The sequence below is a fragment of the Acipenser ruthenus genome, chromosome 2 (genome assembly GCF_902713425.1).
Source record: "Acipenser ruthenus chromosome 2, fAciRut3.2 maternal haplotype, whole genome shotgun sequence".
In the NCBI taxonomy this organism is placed as follows: Eukaryota; Metazoa; Chordata; class Actinopteri; order Acipenseriformes; family Acipenseridae; genus Acipenser; species Acipenser ruthenus.
Window position 1 is genome coordinate 105416622 of NC_081190.1, and position 17296 is coordinate 105433917.

At 40.6% G+C, this 17296-nt stretch overlaps 1 protein-coding gene across 1 annotated transcript; it reads left to right on the plus strand.

Moving 5' to 3' along the window:
• Nucleotides 1-6136: 6136 nt before the first annotated feature.
• LOC117408367 (cytokine-like protein 1) lies at nt 6137-8081 on the plus strand. Its single transcript, XM_034013303.3, has 4 exons — nt 6137-6384; nt 6482-6526; nt 7043-7189; nt 7314-8081. Exons 1-4 carry the CDS (start codon nt 6241-6243, stop codon nt 7410-7412), a joined length of 435 nt encoding a protein of 144 aa, XP_033869194.1. The 5' UTR covers nt 6137-6240; the 3' UTR covers nt 7413-8081.
• Nucleotides 8082-17296: the final 9215 nt, after the last annotated feature.

A 17296-nucleotide genomic window follows, 5' to 3' on the forward strand; every position in this document is an offset into this window, starting at 1 on the left:
GAGAGCATTTTGATTATTTTTTGTTTGTTCTCAGTTTCACTTTATTTCATATCTTTTTAAAAACCCGTCCAGAAGTTGCCTCTTCCCTTGACCCAAATAATAGTTGATTCAGATTAAGACACAGAGCCTACTGCGATTTAAAACGTGTCTTTGCTAATTTAGGACTGACATTAGCCTATGATCCCATGGTAGCAATATTAGCACAATAATAATTTCTTATGACATGTTATTAAAACAACATTTGACTCTTTCAGTGTATGCTTTGCTTCCTGGGCTAAGACATGATTATTAACAATGGTGTTTCGTGTTGGTTTTAAGGTCACTTTTAATATTCCAGAATTTCTGAATTAAAGTTGTAAGTCCATCCAGCCTTTAAATAGTCATCAGGGCCAATATAGTGACTTTCACCTCAATGAATAAGTGATGTATGGTTATGTGCTTGGGGAAAACCACTATTACAGCAATGGCAACATCATCTGCAATGCTTTATTCCTTGAAGTACAATCAATGCAGATTTGCCAGTGGGTTCCTTTAAATTCATAGCACTGTTACATGAATCAAAAGATTGCCTTGAATGTGCTCTCCAGTTACAGCCACAGTGGTAGAGAAAGACAGAAAGGAAACAATAGATCTTTAAAATGAATTGAACAGCATTAACAATGAATGGCTTTAAATGTGTACTTTCTCACAATTCACATCATATCCGCGAGGGATTGTAGCACACTCTTTTTCCTAAATAAGTATTCTCTCACATGATAGATTATTGTGTTATGTCCAACCATTTTGGTTAACAGAGCCATATTGGTGACCGGGGAAGTCAGGGAAAAAAAGAAAAACAAACACAAAATATATTTAGTTTACTAAAACTAAATAGCTGACTGAACAATAGTGAAGAAATAAAAAAGAGAGTAAAATGTGATGTAGGTTTAACCAGACTTCATGGAGACACAGCTTCAGTATCTTCATGCTGTGGAAAACCAGTCCCTAACAACAACAGTTTATGGCATTTTAACTGTTCTGATAAAGACTACCCATTTGTATGTAGTCTTTTCAAACCCATTACGCCTTGAATGGTATATTCTGGATCATATTTGTAAAGTGCTTATGCCAGTCCTATTTTTTGAAAGAGGTTAAATAACACTAAGTTATATATTTGAAGTTCTGTTAAGCACTAGCAAGTTGTTTTGTATCTCATGTTATTTTTATTAGAACAAAACTATGCAAAAAGGAGCTCCACCTTTTATTTTCATTCATACCATACCATGGCCTCCCCTTTCATCTTTGAGTTGAAGTTTTATTATTGGTGAATTGAAATGCTTTTGAATGTAAATAGCTTTCCTCTAAAAAAAAAAAAACAGGGAATGGTAGAAATATCCCATGCATACTAGTCAAATCTAATAGTACATTATCATCTTCTATTTACAATTATGCAAATGTGAAAAAAAAATGATCATTGCTAAAAATAAATAATTAAGTGTCTTCAGACTGTACAAACATAAATTCTGCACATATGGTTGGTTGAAAATACATAAAAGTTGTACAATATACATAACATTAGTCAAAACTGAGTGGGATTTACACTATTGAAACACATTCTATAATCATTATTAACTCAACAAAGTTGGTAATCAGATCAATGTGACCTTTAAAGGATCCCTGGGTACACATTTGCAACACCCTTGATTCAGCTGGCCTTCCAGCATATAGTTACACAACCTGTTATTTCTATATTTTACTAAAGGGATAATAACAAGTTCACCCAGAACCATTAGTACAGGCACACTATCATGAAAGAGGTAAAATTAGCTTAAAAGATTACTGCAAACCTGAATGGGTGCTGCACAATAGCTAGTAAAATACCATTGAAATGTCTAAAATCATTCCTTCAGTTGCTTTGATATTTCCAAGTCTTCAAATGAGGTATTTCCAAGTCTTCAAATTAATATTTTCACCCACACTGTGAAACTTTGCCTAAAAATAGTTCAGGTTCCTATTCCCCATATAAAATATTATCTAAAAAACAAACAGTTTTATACAAATGTAGTAAAACTCTATGAAATGCAAGCGGTTATGAGATTCTCAACACTGTTAACATGTACTATTGTTGACCTTTTATTCTGAAAGGAAAAACAACGATTGCCATTAGTATTATTATTCTAAAATAAAATAAATCAAAAATAAAGCGCAGTAAGACAATGAAATTAAATATCTGAGTTGTTTATTTATTGTTTTGTAACTACTGGATGCATTTTTCTTTTTGAAACCCATTTCTAAATATTTATTTAAAAATGCATATATAAACACTGTATATACCTTTTACAGGACTGGGTTAATGAAACCCAGATGAACAATATACTAAGACCTGGTTGGGAAAGGGTCCTGTGTAGAATGAACTGAAAGAGCCCCAAGTGAGCACCACTAATATAGAGCAGGGATGGGCAACTGGTCTTTGTTTTAACTATGTTGTTTAATTCAGTCAATAAACCTCCATTCAGAGGTAAGCAGTGTACCTGTCAACCTGGTGTGGAATCATTCTCTAGGACAGGAGTTGCCCAGTACTGTACACAATTGTGAACTCACATGCAGCTGTCCAATATGTAGACAGTTTGCTAAAAGGACATTCCGCAGCACAGAAGCAACAATAGCACCGCCAGATAAGCAGCAGCAATCATACATTTCAGAAAAGTTTCCAGGTCATCTGTCCAAATCTGGTTGATGGTGTATAGGTGTTTGTTGTATATCTGATTTGGTGGGTAGCCTTGGTCTGATCTTCTATCCAAAATGGAAACTGTCTTTTGTGTCCCGTTTCTGTGGTCAATGTGTTTATTCTCTTCGGTGGAGAGGGACAAACCTCTCCCTCTGTTTCTTGGAAATAGGGACTTTTTAAGGAAAAAAATAAAGCTTTCCAATAAATAAAGCTTTTCCAGGTTAAATCACTTTGCCTTTATCACCCCATATTATTCCTTAGTCTTAGGTTCCCATATTTGAGATTGTTATTGCTATGTATAGTTGAATACAGGTCAATAGAGGAATACAGTTGAATAGAGATTTTAATACAGGTCTGCAGTACTGCATGTAAGTTTAATCTTTTGCACATTTTAGGTGAAAATACAAAGGCTAAAAATATACAAATATTTATAAACACCTGAAAGTTAGTGCTCACTTAAGAGTGCCAAGTTAATGTTTGTTCATATTGAGAATGCACCTCAACTGAGCACCAAAACTCTAGTTTTCTTTTCTTTTTTGTTATTTTTTTTCTGAATAGAGCTCAAACAGTATGATAAAATTCTCACTGAGTGATGCAAACACACGCTTGCAATCAACACCAACCCTACTGTAGGTAAACAGAAAGAACAGAAATTGAGCACTGAATTGCAATGTAAAAATCTTTTGGGTCACAGAAGAGACAGCTCCAGAGCGACACTTTGTGGCAATGTTAGGTATCTTCTAAATTGTTCAGTTTAGTACCATTGTATTATTATCAATGTGTTATTGAGCTGGCTTGTTGATTTACAAGGTTTTATACACAATTTATATACAAGTTTGATGTAAAAAAAAAAAAAAAACTGTCCCTTGACTTTGTATGATGATAGAATAAATACTGCATAATTTATCACAGCCTTCTAGCAAAGTCAAACAACTAATTTAGGATTCAGAGACACTGACCTGTTAGTCCTATGAGAATTGGTATATGCAACTAATCGAATTCATTTTAAAAAGTTAGGTATAACATACACTATGGATTTGACATGGTTCAGTGAGCAAGCATGAATGAAAAAGAGCATTCTGTGTAATGAATGGTATTTCAACTCCCTAAACTCTTGCCTTACAAATCCAATACTTGATTTGACAGTGGCCGTCTTGGTAGAGGAAAAATGCACATGTGTTACAGACATCATTTCCTTGAGTCATTGTTAGATTAGCTGCACCTGTTCCTTAGGGATAGGTACAGGACTGATTCAAGGAGTGGTTTGGAGTATATCGGGGAAGCGTGCGTGTTAGGGAGTTACAAATTGCTTGCTGTCTGACTTTGTGCTGTGAACAGTATTTGCAGGATTGCTGAGGACATCGACCCTGCTTCGGACTTGATACACGGAACTACCCGAGTGAACTTGTGGTTGGATTACCTGGCTGCCGCCTCCTGCGTTTCCTTGGATCCCTTGCAAGTGCCATTGCTGGTACTTGGACTACCTCGTTTCACTGGCTGTTAATGTCAGTACTCGGTGTTACCGGTGTGTTTATTTTGCCCCACCCCTGTAAATATCCCTGCTTACAAGACCTGGATGGTCCAAATAAATGTTTGTTTTGAACTGCAATGTTTGACTGTCCAGTTTGTGTATGTTGTTCTCCACTCACAAAAGTGCAATCTCCCACACTTGCCTGTAGTTTTCACTGTGTTATTACACTCTACACATTGCAGTGGTACTGTATACTGCAGTAAACCTTATAAGCATTATTGCCTCTAAAATGTTTTATATTTATAGAGCTTGTGTATTACCATTACTGATTGTCTAAGAGTTCAAATCTACACTAGAAGACAACCCTTTTATTAAGGATCCAACATTAGTTAATTGGTTAATTCAGCATGAATGTTTCATGAATATGGACAAATATATTGTTGACTTATGATATAAGATTTATTTGCATGGATTTTTAGAATAGTGTAAGTAAGTGTTAGTGTAAGACTGGTCTGTTGCTCCTTTGTGTGCACTAATAAGGCATTCAAACTAAATGGAAAAACAAGGCAAATACAGCTGCCATTGTGAGCTCAGAAACATTCCACTTTGAGCTGGGCAATTTCCATCCCATGGAGGTGAAGGTCAGCTAGGCTCCTTTAACATTCCATTGAAGCACCCTGGTCCACCAAATGTGTGGGGAAATGTGCTTCAATTAGCTGGTGGTTAAGGTTAGGGTAAGGGTTAGGGTTAGGGTTAGGTTTAGGCGTAAGAGCTTATTTTAGGGTTGGCTTAAATGGATATAAGTAGACTTAAATAATTTAGATGAAGGAAAATGCACAAAGATAATTAAAGTTAACATATATTTACAAGACCATGGTTTAAGTGTTAAGTGAATAATGACTGTTTAAAGTTTTTTATTATTATTTTACTAAATTTCACAACAGTGAGTTGAATAAATGTGCTAGACAATCTCATGGATTTAATAAACTGCTTGACATACCATTCTTCAATATCATCTTAGAAGAGCCAAGAAAAAAAGTGTTTGCCATTACAGGCTACAATGTGTTTTCTATTGAAGTAAACACTAATTTTATTTTAGTAGTTCAAATACAGTCCTACCAAACAGTTTATGTCTGATTGTTGCCTACCTTCATACAGTAATTGTATTAGATTTAAAAGGTTTAATACATAATTATATACAGTACTGCTGTAGACTATTTAGTTTGCGCCTGTGACTATTTCTACATCCACAGTGTCATTGCACTTAAGTGTAAGTAACGGGGTTCCAAAAAATATAGTGTTACACGTCCTTACTTGTTGCTACAACAGTTTAAATACTGTACCTGTAATTTATTATTATTTTTCATAATTGTTCACTGTTAGCACCCTGACAACTTTTTACACTTATAACTTTAAAGTCTGTTTTAGAGATCTTTTCAAAATACCTGCTCTAGTGCAAGGATTTAAACTGATAGTGTAAGGACTTAAACATAGCAATACTTATTGTTATGTTTTAGGGGACATATTTCAAACCCCAGTGCACTAGAGCAGCCATTTTAAAAAGAGCTTTGAAACAGACTTTAAAGTTAAATGTAAACAATTGTCAGGATCAGGATGTTAACAATGAAAATAAAAATTACAGGCACGTTATTCGGAACTCAACTTACTCTTTAAGAACGTTTACTGAGGGGAATAAGTAAAAATAGCATGACCTAGTTGAAGCAAAAGGTACAAAAAACAAAACAAAATGCTCAATGAAACTACAGATGCAGCTATATTCACTGGACTGCACACAGCGTATACTTTTCAAAGTGTTTTTTTTTTTTTTGTACATATAACTATTAGTAGTTTATGCAAACAACCAGCAAATCGAAAAGAAAACGAATGTTTACAATACTGTACACATGAGGCTGGGACCAAGGTGACGTCATTATTGTTTGTGTCTCCAGCTGTTAAAAAGCAGAGAGCTGTGAGACAGGAGTCAGTCACAGAAGTTTTTCTTTACTTTGCATTTGGTTTCTCGTTTTTTTTGTTTGTTTGTTTGTTTGTTTGTTTGTTCACCATGAAGCTTGTATGGGGTTTGGTTGTTATCCTCACTTTGTTTTTTGTTGTAAACTCGGCTCCACCAACATGCTATTCCAGAGTATTAACTTTGAACAAAGAAATTATGGAGTCCCTGGACAAGCTACAAAAGTATCGACGTACGGTAAGTAATTTACTGTAAACTCGTATAATAGTTATACAACAAACGTCAGTATGTCTTAATGACAGTAATATATTTTTATTATTATTGTTTTTTTCAGAAACACTGTATGGAGGTTTTGCCCAAGATGTACCTTGATGTTCACGTGAGTTAAACCTTTAATACATCGTCCTAGATCATTTCTAATGCAGTGTCATATTTAAATTTTCCTCAGAGAACATTTTAGGTTATAGTACTAGACAAAAAAAGATGCCAGATTCTACCCGTTGTACAAAGTGTTTGAATTAATTAACCTAAAAACTGCGGGGATTAACAAAAAACGTGATTATTTATTTTAGAACACTTAACAGTACCTTTGAATCCACCTGAATTGCATAGACGTTTTTTTTTTTAAAAAAAAAATGTTTTCCAATGCATTGCAGACCTGGGTAATTCCCCACTGCTGTACAGTTCTAAAAAAAAAAAAGACAAAAAACAACTGGTTTATTCCGTGTGGGCATAGATTGATTTAATCTTTCATATGCGTTTCTGGAGTCCCGTGCAAAATGGTATTACGATAAACTACATACTTTGTAGAGAATTAGGTTTGAAAAAGTTTTTATTACAGTCTATTAATCTATACCATTGTATAATCTCCAACGCGATATGTTTCCCCCCTTAGAACTCGTGTGTAATGACCAAACTTCGAGATGTCATGTATATTCTGGAAAACCTTCCCACTCCCCAATGTAGAGAAAAACCCAGAATAATTGGATTGAAGCGCAAAATCAGAAGCTTGTACACCATTATCAACAAAGTGTGCTACAGGGTAAGTAGGCTACACATTAAAGTTAGCGTATATTTCGATTTCCTTAATTTACATCGTAGGGTATTACTTAAAAAAAAAAAAAAGAAATACATAAATAAATAATGTATTATTGTTATTTCAACAGGATTTGGTATTTTTTACCGATGATTGTGATGCCTTGGAAACGGGTCATAGCACTCCTAGACAAGGAGAAGAACAGCTTCAACTTCTTAAAGAGAGATGAAAAAAGCTGGATATACTTAGTGGCTCATCGGGTGATTTGGAACTGTTTGTATTAGAGCATATACATGCAGCAAACCTTCTACAGGAAATTCATTGAATGCCTTTCATTCCTCAGAAACCTGAATGCAAAAAAGTACGACGATGCTTCTCTGTATTGCTGCCGAGTTACAGACGAGAGGTGCTGCGCTGGCTTTTAACAATGAAACCTTTTGTGCATGTGTATGGTATGAAGAATATATCTTTATGAAACCGGATTTAATACAGTGAATAATGAATGTAACTTGTGTACGACTTTTAACTGAAGGTTGTTTCATATGTAATTCAATATACAACCACAATTACCTGTAGTGATGGCCGTGCTTATCTTTGTAAGTCATCGTCACCTATATCTCCCTTATTTAAAACGACTTGTATAACCTTAGTGATTTAGTCCAGAAACGTGTAGAGTTAAATTACCATGAGCTGTGTTGGTTTCATTACACTACTGTTTCCAAAAAAAGTATTAGGTTTTTAAAGTTGAATCTTTTAGTATTTGTCTTAAGTCGTTTTACAGTGTGCTGCTTGTAGACAAGTTTAAAAAGGTATGTTGCTTACTGTTGTATTTTCTTTGTATTTCTGACTTATTGTATATATATTTTTACAATAAATAAAGTCCAATGGGTATAGTGAATCTGTCTGTACAGTATATCGTGCTTTGTTATACTTTGTATGTATTGTTATGATTTAAAGTAGATTTAAATAACATTATCAGGTACCTTTGTATGATGTTTCCAGTCATTCTGAGTCCTTCTTTTTGAAATCACAAATATACATCTTTGTTATTTATTGTCTTTGTTTAGGTGCTTGTACCTGAGCCAAAAGCTGCTTTGTAGTTCTAGGTGTCTGCCATATACATATGTAATATAGGATAGGATATAGTAAAATAGTGCATATATTAGTAATTGCTAGCATATCAAAACAAAAGGAAACCTGATTCAAAGTGGCTGAACACTAGATGATGCTAGCTCTTACTATAAAAACATGTTGGCTGACTTCCTACAATACATAAATCTACAGCTATGGCCAAAAGTTTGAATCACCTTTTTGCGTATATATATATATATATATATATATATATATATATATATATATATATATATATATATATATATATAGGAGAACCAATTGTAGTCTGAGAGGGGTTGCAGGACTACAATTCACAGGCCATGGGACTGCAGAGGAAAGAGTAAGGACCTGAGGCAAATTAAGCCCTGCATAAAGGGAAAGAAAGCCCTGCAGTCAAGTCTGAAAAACAGCGAGCGGCAACAAGGCTGCAGAAGGACAAGTCAGCTGCCGAAGAGATTTAAACCATTGAGGTATTGTGATTGTGTGATACGTGTTTTGGTTCCCTTTCAATTCGAAGATGACCACCAACGACATTATGTATGGGATATGCCTGCCCATTGGTAGGTATCGCTGAGATCTCTATACCTCGCTTGCGTGGTAGGCCACTCTTTGTTATCTGTCTGTCATATTTGAGCGACTGCCTGTGCAGTCACCCTCGCGAGTGGTTGTCTATTTCTTTCTTGAGAGTACACAGTTCCCCCATGGGGCCAAGCCTTGCCGCATCCCCGTTGTTGAGTGACTCTTCCAGCCGTGCTCTCCTCCACGGGGCTAGGCCTTGCCGCATCCCAGCTGCGTAGGTCCACCCATCTCGGTGGGTCGGGCCTTGTAAACAAACAGTGTGCTCTCCCCTATCTATTCTACCACAGATTTCTCTGTCGACTTCCAACTCACCCACTGCGGCTTCGGCCCTTGTGTCCCCCTGGTGCATGCTATGCGCTGACCAGGTGTGTGACCGCGCGGTTAGGGTAGGCACAATTGCAAAGCTGCCCCCCGGTACTTCGGTACTGTGGCGCTGTGACAGAGATCGAATGGTGCTTGGTGTTAGATCTCCCTCTCGACCTGTGAGGGCATTGTGTAACAGGAACAGAGTACCCTTAACTAAATGGCACGACAATTTATTCCGTAGGGTAGGTGGAAGTTGGTAATTTAGAAAAGGGGTGCAGCTACGGTATCCAAACTCAGTGACCCAGACAGTAAACGGTGTGGCATCCGAGGATTGGAGGAGTGGATGCGCTCGTTAACCTAGGGGTCATGAGCGAGGATATAAATAGGGGACTTAGCATACGTGATCTGTTCCTTGGTAAATGGTTAGTGCTAAAAACCTACAAGGAGTCTGTGCTGTTTCGTGAACCGTGAGTTTTGTCATGTGTTTGTTAGTGTTTTGTTAACTGTCGTCTGTTTTTAATAGACTACCAGTTGCACAATCTGGACCTGTAGCGAAAGCCAGCATAAACCTGGACATCGCTTTCACCCCTGCATTTCACGGAGAACTGTATTACACCACTTGCACGTATTCACTATCACTAAGAACTGTGTTTGTGTTTTGTATTTAGTGTTGGTGTGTAAAACTGGACTTTTGGTTACGGGTCTAACCCATTACAAATACCAAGTGATACACCCCGCTGTATCACTCCCACATTATTATTTACAGGTGTTTGCCATAAGGCTCTGGACATTGTTAATTAAATCAATAAACACCCTTGCACCTGGAAATCATACTCTGTCTGTTTTATATTCGCTCTGCACTGCACTCACCTGTATTCACTCACCACTTTGACAAAGGCACACACATAGCCCTTGGTACTTCTCGGTGCGCAAGGTGCTTATTGCATACGGCACACGGTGCCCAGCGCTACAGCGTTAGTGCACAGACACAGTGCCGCACGGTACACGGTGCACATTTGTGCCCATTGCTTAATGCTACTGCAAGAACGCACAGTGCTGCAAGGCACATAGTGCTACAGTACTTGGTGCGCACAGGCTCGGTACGCACGGTGCAAAGGTACTCTGCCCTATAGCTTGGAGATTGCCGGTTCAAATCCAAGCTATGTCACTGCCGACCGTGGACGGGCATTCCCAGGGGGCGGCGCACAATTGGCAAAGTGCTGCCTGGGCGGGATAAGGGTTAGGTCAGCTGGGGAGTCCTTGGCTCACCGCACACCAGCAACCCCTGTGGCTGGCCAGGTGCCTGCAGGCCAGCCTATAAGCAATTCAGAACTGCGTGGTCCTCCGACACTGTAAGTTCTGAATATGGCTGATAGGCAGGCTTGCAGAGCGAAAAAAAGCAGCCGGCTGATGGCACTCATTTCGGAGGACACAAGTGCTCATCTTCGTCTCTCCCGAGTTAGTTCAGGGGTTGCAGCAGAGAGCCAGGTTGAATAATAATTGGACATTCCAAAATTGGGAGAAAAAATTAAAAAATTAATTTAAAAAAAATTTAAAAATATATTTTAGATTTTGGTTAGAGAAATCATCAGGCTTCTTCAAGTATTCAATGGAAAACTCCAATCACGTTCTTTTGTGTATTGTTTTTAATAAAGGTTTGCATCTTGGTTTTTGACCATGGACATTCATCTTGTTCCGTTATCATTGAATTGTTTGATTGTGGATTTCTTGACTATCTTCTCTCAATTCTTGTGTCAAATCTTTTGCAGTAATCCGAGTATTTTGCCGGACTGTGCGAATGATTCTTCTTCCAGATTTTGCAAAATCTTTCTTGGCAAAGTGGTCATTAGTGTGCAGCTGTAGAGTAGGTGCAGTGCAGGTGCAATAATCCAATAATGAAAACAGACAACAAAGTACGGGTGAAATGGGTTCTGTTTATTTGTAATCCAAGAGTCCGATGACCTAACAGTAAACAATAGGAGGGCTGGCAATACACAGCGATGTGTATAGCGCAGTGATTTAAACTATGGGTTGCAGTCCCATACAATACAAACACAAAATACAAACATGGTCACCAGTCCAAAGTGAGTGCTGCAGTGATTGTGGTGAGAGTATAATTTTAAGTGAACAGTAGTGCAGTGTTGTCCAGGTTTAGTGCTGGTCGTAAGCAACAGCTCTGGATTGTGTTAGCCGTCTAGTCTATTGAACAAACAAACGGTGGTTTTAGACAGACAGACTAAACAGACAAAACACTCATGGTTCTTTTCAGTATACAGGTCCTTTCGGTTTAACGTAACCATTACAAGGAACAGATCACCTTGCTATGTCCCCTTATATACTGTCAACCATGACCTCTTGGTTAAAGATTGCAACTGCTCCTCCAATCCGCGGCTGCCACATTGTTTCCCTTCCAGGTTGATGATTTAGTGTACCGTAGCTCTGCCCCCTTTCTAGATGGCCAACTTCTATCTAACCCTGGGAATGAATTGTCGGGCCATTCAGTCCAGGGCACTCTGTTCCCTTTACACAGCGCCCTCACAGGTCGGGAGGGAGATCTAACACCAAGAATCATTCTATCTCTGTCACAGTCTTCCACACCTGGAGCTAGTTGCAGTAGTTCATGTTCTCCTGTGTTTGTCAATAGCCCACATAGTGCTTTTCGGTAAACCGAGTCTTTCTGCTACTTTTCTGGTAGTTTCTCCTTTTTCATTTAGTTGTATTACTGCCATTTTGAGATTGTTGCTGCACTCTTTACTTTTAACAATTTTTGTTGCTTTTTGTAATCACAAATTTCCAATTTTTTTTTTAGCATTTGTTGATTATGTATTTATTTATTCTATAATTATCATCAGGTGTTGGTTTTCAATCATGATAATTGTAAATAATTAGCAATGAACGGGTTTCAATTAAGAGCTCGGGTGGAACGAGCCAGAAGACACTGCGGCCCTCCAGGAACTGAGTCTGACACCGCTGCTTTAGGGGTTCAGCAGTAATGAGGGTAGCAATGTGGAGTAGTGGTGAGGGCTCTAGACTATTGACCGGAGGGTTGTGGGTTCAGTTCCAGATCGGGGACACTGCTGCTGTACCCTTGAGCAAGGTACTTTACCTAGATTGCTCCAGTAAAAAAAAAAAAAAAAAACTGTATAAATGGATAATTGTATATAAAAATAATGTGGTATCTTGTAACAATTGTAAGTCGCCCTGGATAAGGGGGTCTGCTAAGAAATAAATAATAATAATAATAATAATAATAATAATAATAATAATAATAATAATAATAATAATAATAATAATGAGCTCATTGAAAGGAGACAAATACCAACCAATCAATCCATGAACTTTAAAGATCTTTGTTATCCATTTATTACAGTGCCTGTTCTATTGGGCTGTTTCAGAAAACATTTGAATCCTCAGCAACCCACTGGTGACTATACATGCTGTCTGCAGTGAACCCACCTACTGTACCCGTTAAGCAGTGTGTGCTGGAAAGCCTTGTCAGAACATGGGTGAAGTAAGAACGCAGTTGTAAAGGTGTGTATGCGGGGAGGGGGAGATCGTTTGGGGATCATAGTCAGGTGCATGAGTGTGTGTGTGTCTGCCGGTGTGTTTTGGGGTAAATGTGGAAACGAGTGTGGGTGGGGTCGTATGTGAGGCTTCCTGTGAACCCCCTCCCCCCATCTTCAAGGGCTGTGGTAGTTCCTGGGGTCAGAGGTTAGTCAGCAGGGGTGCAGCGATTGGAGGGGAGGGGATCACGTGGGATGGAGCTATAAATAGTGACCTCAGGGTCCTCCAGGCTTAGTGGGAGAAACGTCATACTAAGAGAAGCTGTATTGTGCTGTGACGAACCAGATAAACTGGGAAAAACACTAGACAGCTTGTTGCAGAGTGGCTGTGGCTGTGGCTGTGGCTGTATGATAGGAAACAGCCAGTGGTTAGATATAAGTTTTTGTTATTTTCTTTTGGCGTAGGCTTGGCCAGCAGAGTCCTTAGTCTGTTAGGGTGAGGAAATAAACCTGATCTCAGTGAATACTACAATCTTGGCGTCTGCAAAGTTTTGATTATTTTAGGTTAAGTCGATAGCAACTGATAACGCTACAATATATATTTATACCTTGTTTAAAAATGTACATTGATTTAAATGGCGTCATTAGGAGAACGGCACATTTCCATACAATCGATTCAACCATTTCATCGCTTAATATAAACTAGATAATAGCCTAATAATCATGAACAACAGGATCTCCCACATATTTGTAACTCCGTTAACTAGGGATTTCAACATGTAAGAAAACTGCTGGGGTAAATCACATACAAAAAAAAAATTGAAAAACACTTTTAAGAGCTGTTGTTCAAATGCAGCTGCCCTGGTGTATTCACAACTATACTGTATGTATTATTATTATTATTATTATTTGTTTATTTAGCAGACTCCTTTATCCAAGGCGACTTACAGAGACTAGGGTGTGTGAACTATGCATCAGCTGCAGAGTCACTTACAATTACGTCTCACCCGAAAGACGGAGCACAAGGAGGTTAAGTGACTTGCTCAAGGTCACACAATGAGTCAGTGGCTGAGGTGGGATTTGAACCGGGGACTTCCTGGTTATAAGGCCTTTTCTTTAACCACTGGACCACACAGCCTCCTATGTGCATCATAGCTGAGACGGAAGGAGGGTTCTGAACATAAATGATCAGTCAAATGCTGCAAATCCATAATTGTTTGTAAGCAACTTATTACATGATTGTTGTGTTCGGAAACAAACCCTCAAACATTTGGTAATATTAATTATCATGCACGTTATATTGTTTGTAATATGTTATCGTACACAATATATTAGTATTACAAATATAGATCATTTATGCTTATGTTTTAAAGTGTATATAATGTATATAAACTAAATATATACTGACTAATGCCTTGGCTGTAAATATTTAAAAGAAGTACAATTTAATTCGTTGCTACATCAACTTCTGGAGTCCCCATTGGAGACAGCGCTGTCAATCCTGGTACTGCATCCGGGGTTTAGCGTAACAGACTGAGTTAAGGTCAGAAGCATTGTCACAAAGACGGCCAGAGTGGGTGGTGTCAGACCAGATGCAGGAATTCAAACACAGACGGAGACGGTGGTGATGATGAGCTGAGTGCAATGGCTGCACTCAGCGTTTAATAACAAAATAAAAGGTTTAAACAACGGAATACAAAACAGGACACGGCACTATAGCCAAAATAAACAGACAGACAAAACGGATTAACACTAAACAAACGGTGCACGGAGAGACAAACAAACACGGTGAGTACAAACAAAACACTTCTCTTTACTTTTACGATCTTAATTACTCCTCTCTCTCTCACCCGTTCTCCTCTTCCGAACACCCAACCCCGACTGAATGAAAATGTGCATCTATATATACTGTTGTGCTGGGATTCAATTACTAATTAATTATTCACTTGAATCCCAGCACGTGAATTAATTCTGTGCAACCCCGTGCTCGCATATTTATATTTTAAATGCACGTGCGTGATGTGCAATCCCGTGCCTAAATACAAATATACACTTTTTAAATACACGTGAAACACAGACCCGTTTATATCCCGTGTACCAATGACTATACACCAACATTAACACACCTACGCATACAAATGCACACAGGGACGGGGCACATTGCCACATATACCCCACCTTCTGCGCAGCACACATGGCCTCAACGGCCACCTCCCCCCTTAAAAATCCAGCAGTCCAGGACAAAGTCTCGGGCTGGGAAGGGAGGCTTCAGTAGGCCCATGGCTGGCAATGCTGTCAGCTCCCCTGCCTGTAGTGGCACGGCTGACAACATGCTGGTCCCGTCCTGCAGCGAAAAAGCTGCGGGGGCAGGTGGTCCCCCGACCTCCCCCTTCTTCGTAGCCGGCAGCTCCCTCCTGTGGGGCTCCGGCCACAAGAACTCCTGCAGCAAAACTGCTGCTGGGGAAAGTGGTCTCCAGACCTCCTCCCCCTTCTTCGTGGCCGGCAGCTCCCCTTTCTGGGGCTCCGGCCACCGTACTCCCTGCGGAGGTACGGGCAGCAGAGGCAGCTCCTGCTCCTCTGCTCCGGGCGGTGGCGGAGGCAGAGGCAGCTCCAGCTCCTCTGCTCCTGGCGGTGGTGGAGGCAGAGGCAGCTCCAGCTCCTCTGCTCCTGGCGGTGGTGGAGGCAGAGGCAGCTCCAGCTCCTCTGCTCCTGGCGGTGGTGGAGGCAGAGGCAGCTCCAGCTCCTCTGCTCCTGGCGGTGGTGGAGGCAGAGGCAGCTCCAGCTCCTCTGCTCCTGGCGGTGGTGGAGGCAGAGGCAGCTCCAGCTCCTCTGCTCCTGGCGGTGGTGGAGGCAGAGGCAGCTCCAGCTCCTCTGCTCCTGGTGGTGGTGGAGGCAGAGGCAGCTCCGGCTGCTCTGCTCCTGCCGGTGTAGGTGGCGGAGGCAGAGGCAGCTCCGGCTGCTCTGCTCCTGCCGGTGAAGGTGGGAGCAGCGTGTAGTCTCCTGCCGATGGAGGTGGGAGCAGCGTGTAGTCTCCCCCTTTTCCAGGGGACTGGTGCTGCTCTGCCTCTCTTGCAGGGAACTGGTGCGGCTCCGCTTTTGACGGGGAAACCAGCAGGCATTCTCCCTCTGCTGGTGGAGGTGGAACCAGCAGGCATTCTCCCTCTGCTGGCAGCTTGGGTCCTAGGGCTGTGGAAGCCCCGACTTCCCTCTCTTCGGGCTGTGGACGCACCAACTCCTCCCTTTTGGGCTGTGGACGCCCCGACTCCTCCCTGTTGGGCTGTGGACGCCCCGACTCCTCCCTGTTGGGCTGTGGACGTTCGGGCTCCCCCCACTCAGGCGTAGGACGTTCGGGCTCCTCCCACTCAGGCGTAGGACGTTCGGGCTCCTCCCACTCAGGCGTAGGACGTTCGGGCTCCTCCCACTCAGGCGTAGGACGTTCGGGCTCCTCCCGCTTGGGCTGTGGACGCAAAACCAGCAGGCATTCACCCTCTGCTGGTGGAGATGGGGACAGCAGGTACTCCTCTGCTGGTGGTCCTGCTACCTGGGCTGCTGTTCCGTTTATCATTGCCTCCAGGTAGCTGAGGACCAACCCCACACCTTCCTCCCAGGTGCTTACGGTCTGTTCCCTTGCATAAGCCTCCCATCGTTCCCTATCCATAAACTCCAGGAACTGGACGACTACTGGGATAGACTGGGCCTCCAGCCCAGCATTTTCCAGCATCCAGTCCCGCACTTTGATCGCGTCTTCTGCCATTTTTCTTCCCCCTCTTTTATTCTCTCTCTTTTTTTTTTAATCCAAAAATGCTGTCCCTGCTCTGGCCTGAGTCCTGGAGGCGCTGTAGATCCCACGCAGGACACCACGTGTCACAAAGACGGCCAGAGTGGGTGGTGTCAGACCAGATGCAGGAATTCAAACACAGACGGAGACGGTGGTGATGATGAGCTGAGTGCAATGGCTGCACTCAGCGTTTAATAACAAAATAAAAGGTTTAAACAACGGAATACAAAACAGGACACGACACTATAGCCAAAATAAACAGACAGACAAAACGGATTAACACTAAACAAACGGTGCACGGAGAGACAAACAAACACGGTGAGTACAAACAAAACACTTCTCTTTACTTTTACGATCTTAATTACTCCTCTCTCTCTCACCCGTTCTCCTCTTCCGAACACCCAACCCCGACTGAATGAAAATGTGCATCTATATATACTGTTGTGCTGGGATTCAATTACTAATTAATTATTCACTTGAATCCCAGCACGTGAATTAATTCTGTGCAACCCCGTGCTCGCATGTTTATATTTTAAATGCACGTGCGTGATGTGCAATCCCGTGCCTAAATACAAATATACACTTTTTAAATACACGTGAAACACAGACCCGTTTATATCCCGTGTACCAATGACTATACACCAACATTAACACACGCACGCATACAAATGCACACAGGGACGGGGCACATTGCAACAAGCATTTAAAAAATAAATTGAAATAAGTCGTAAAAAATGAAATGGATAAAGTCAGGATCCACAAAAACCACAAGACTCAAGTGACCTAAGGAATTCAAATTGAATTACCCAGAGAGAATTATTAAGATGACGAATC

Excerpts from the sequence above, each read along its gene's own strand:
- LOC117408367 (XM_034013303.3), top strand. The coding sequence starts at position 6,241 with ATGAAGCTTGTATGGGGTTTGGTTGTTATCCTCACTTTGTTTTTTGTT. Across the intron at positions 6,527-7,042 it reads AGATGTACCTTGATGTTCAC|AACTCGTGTGTAATGACCAA; the intron begins GTGAGTTAAACC and ends TTCCCCCCTTAG. Across the intron at positions 7,190-7,313 it reads TCAACAAAGTGTGCTACAGG|GATTTGGTATTTTTTACCGA; the intron begins GTAAGTAGGCTA and ends TTATTTCAACAG.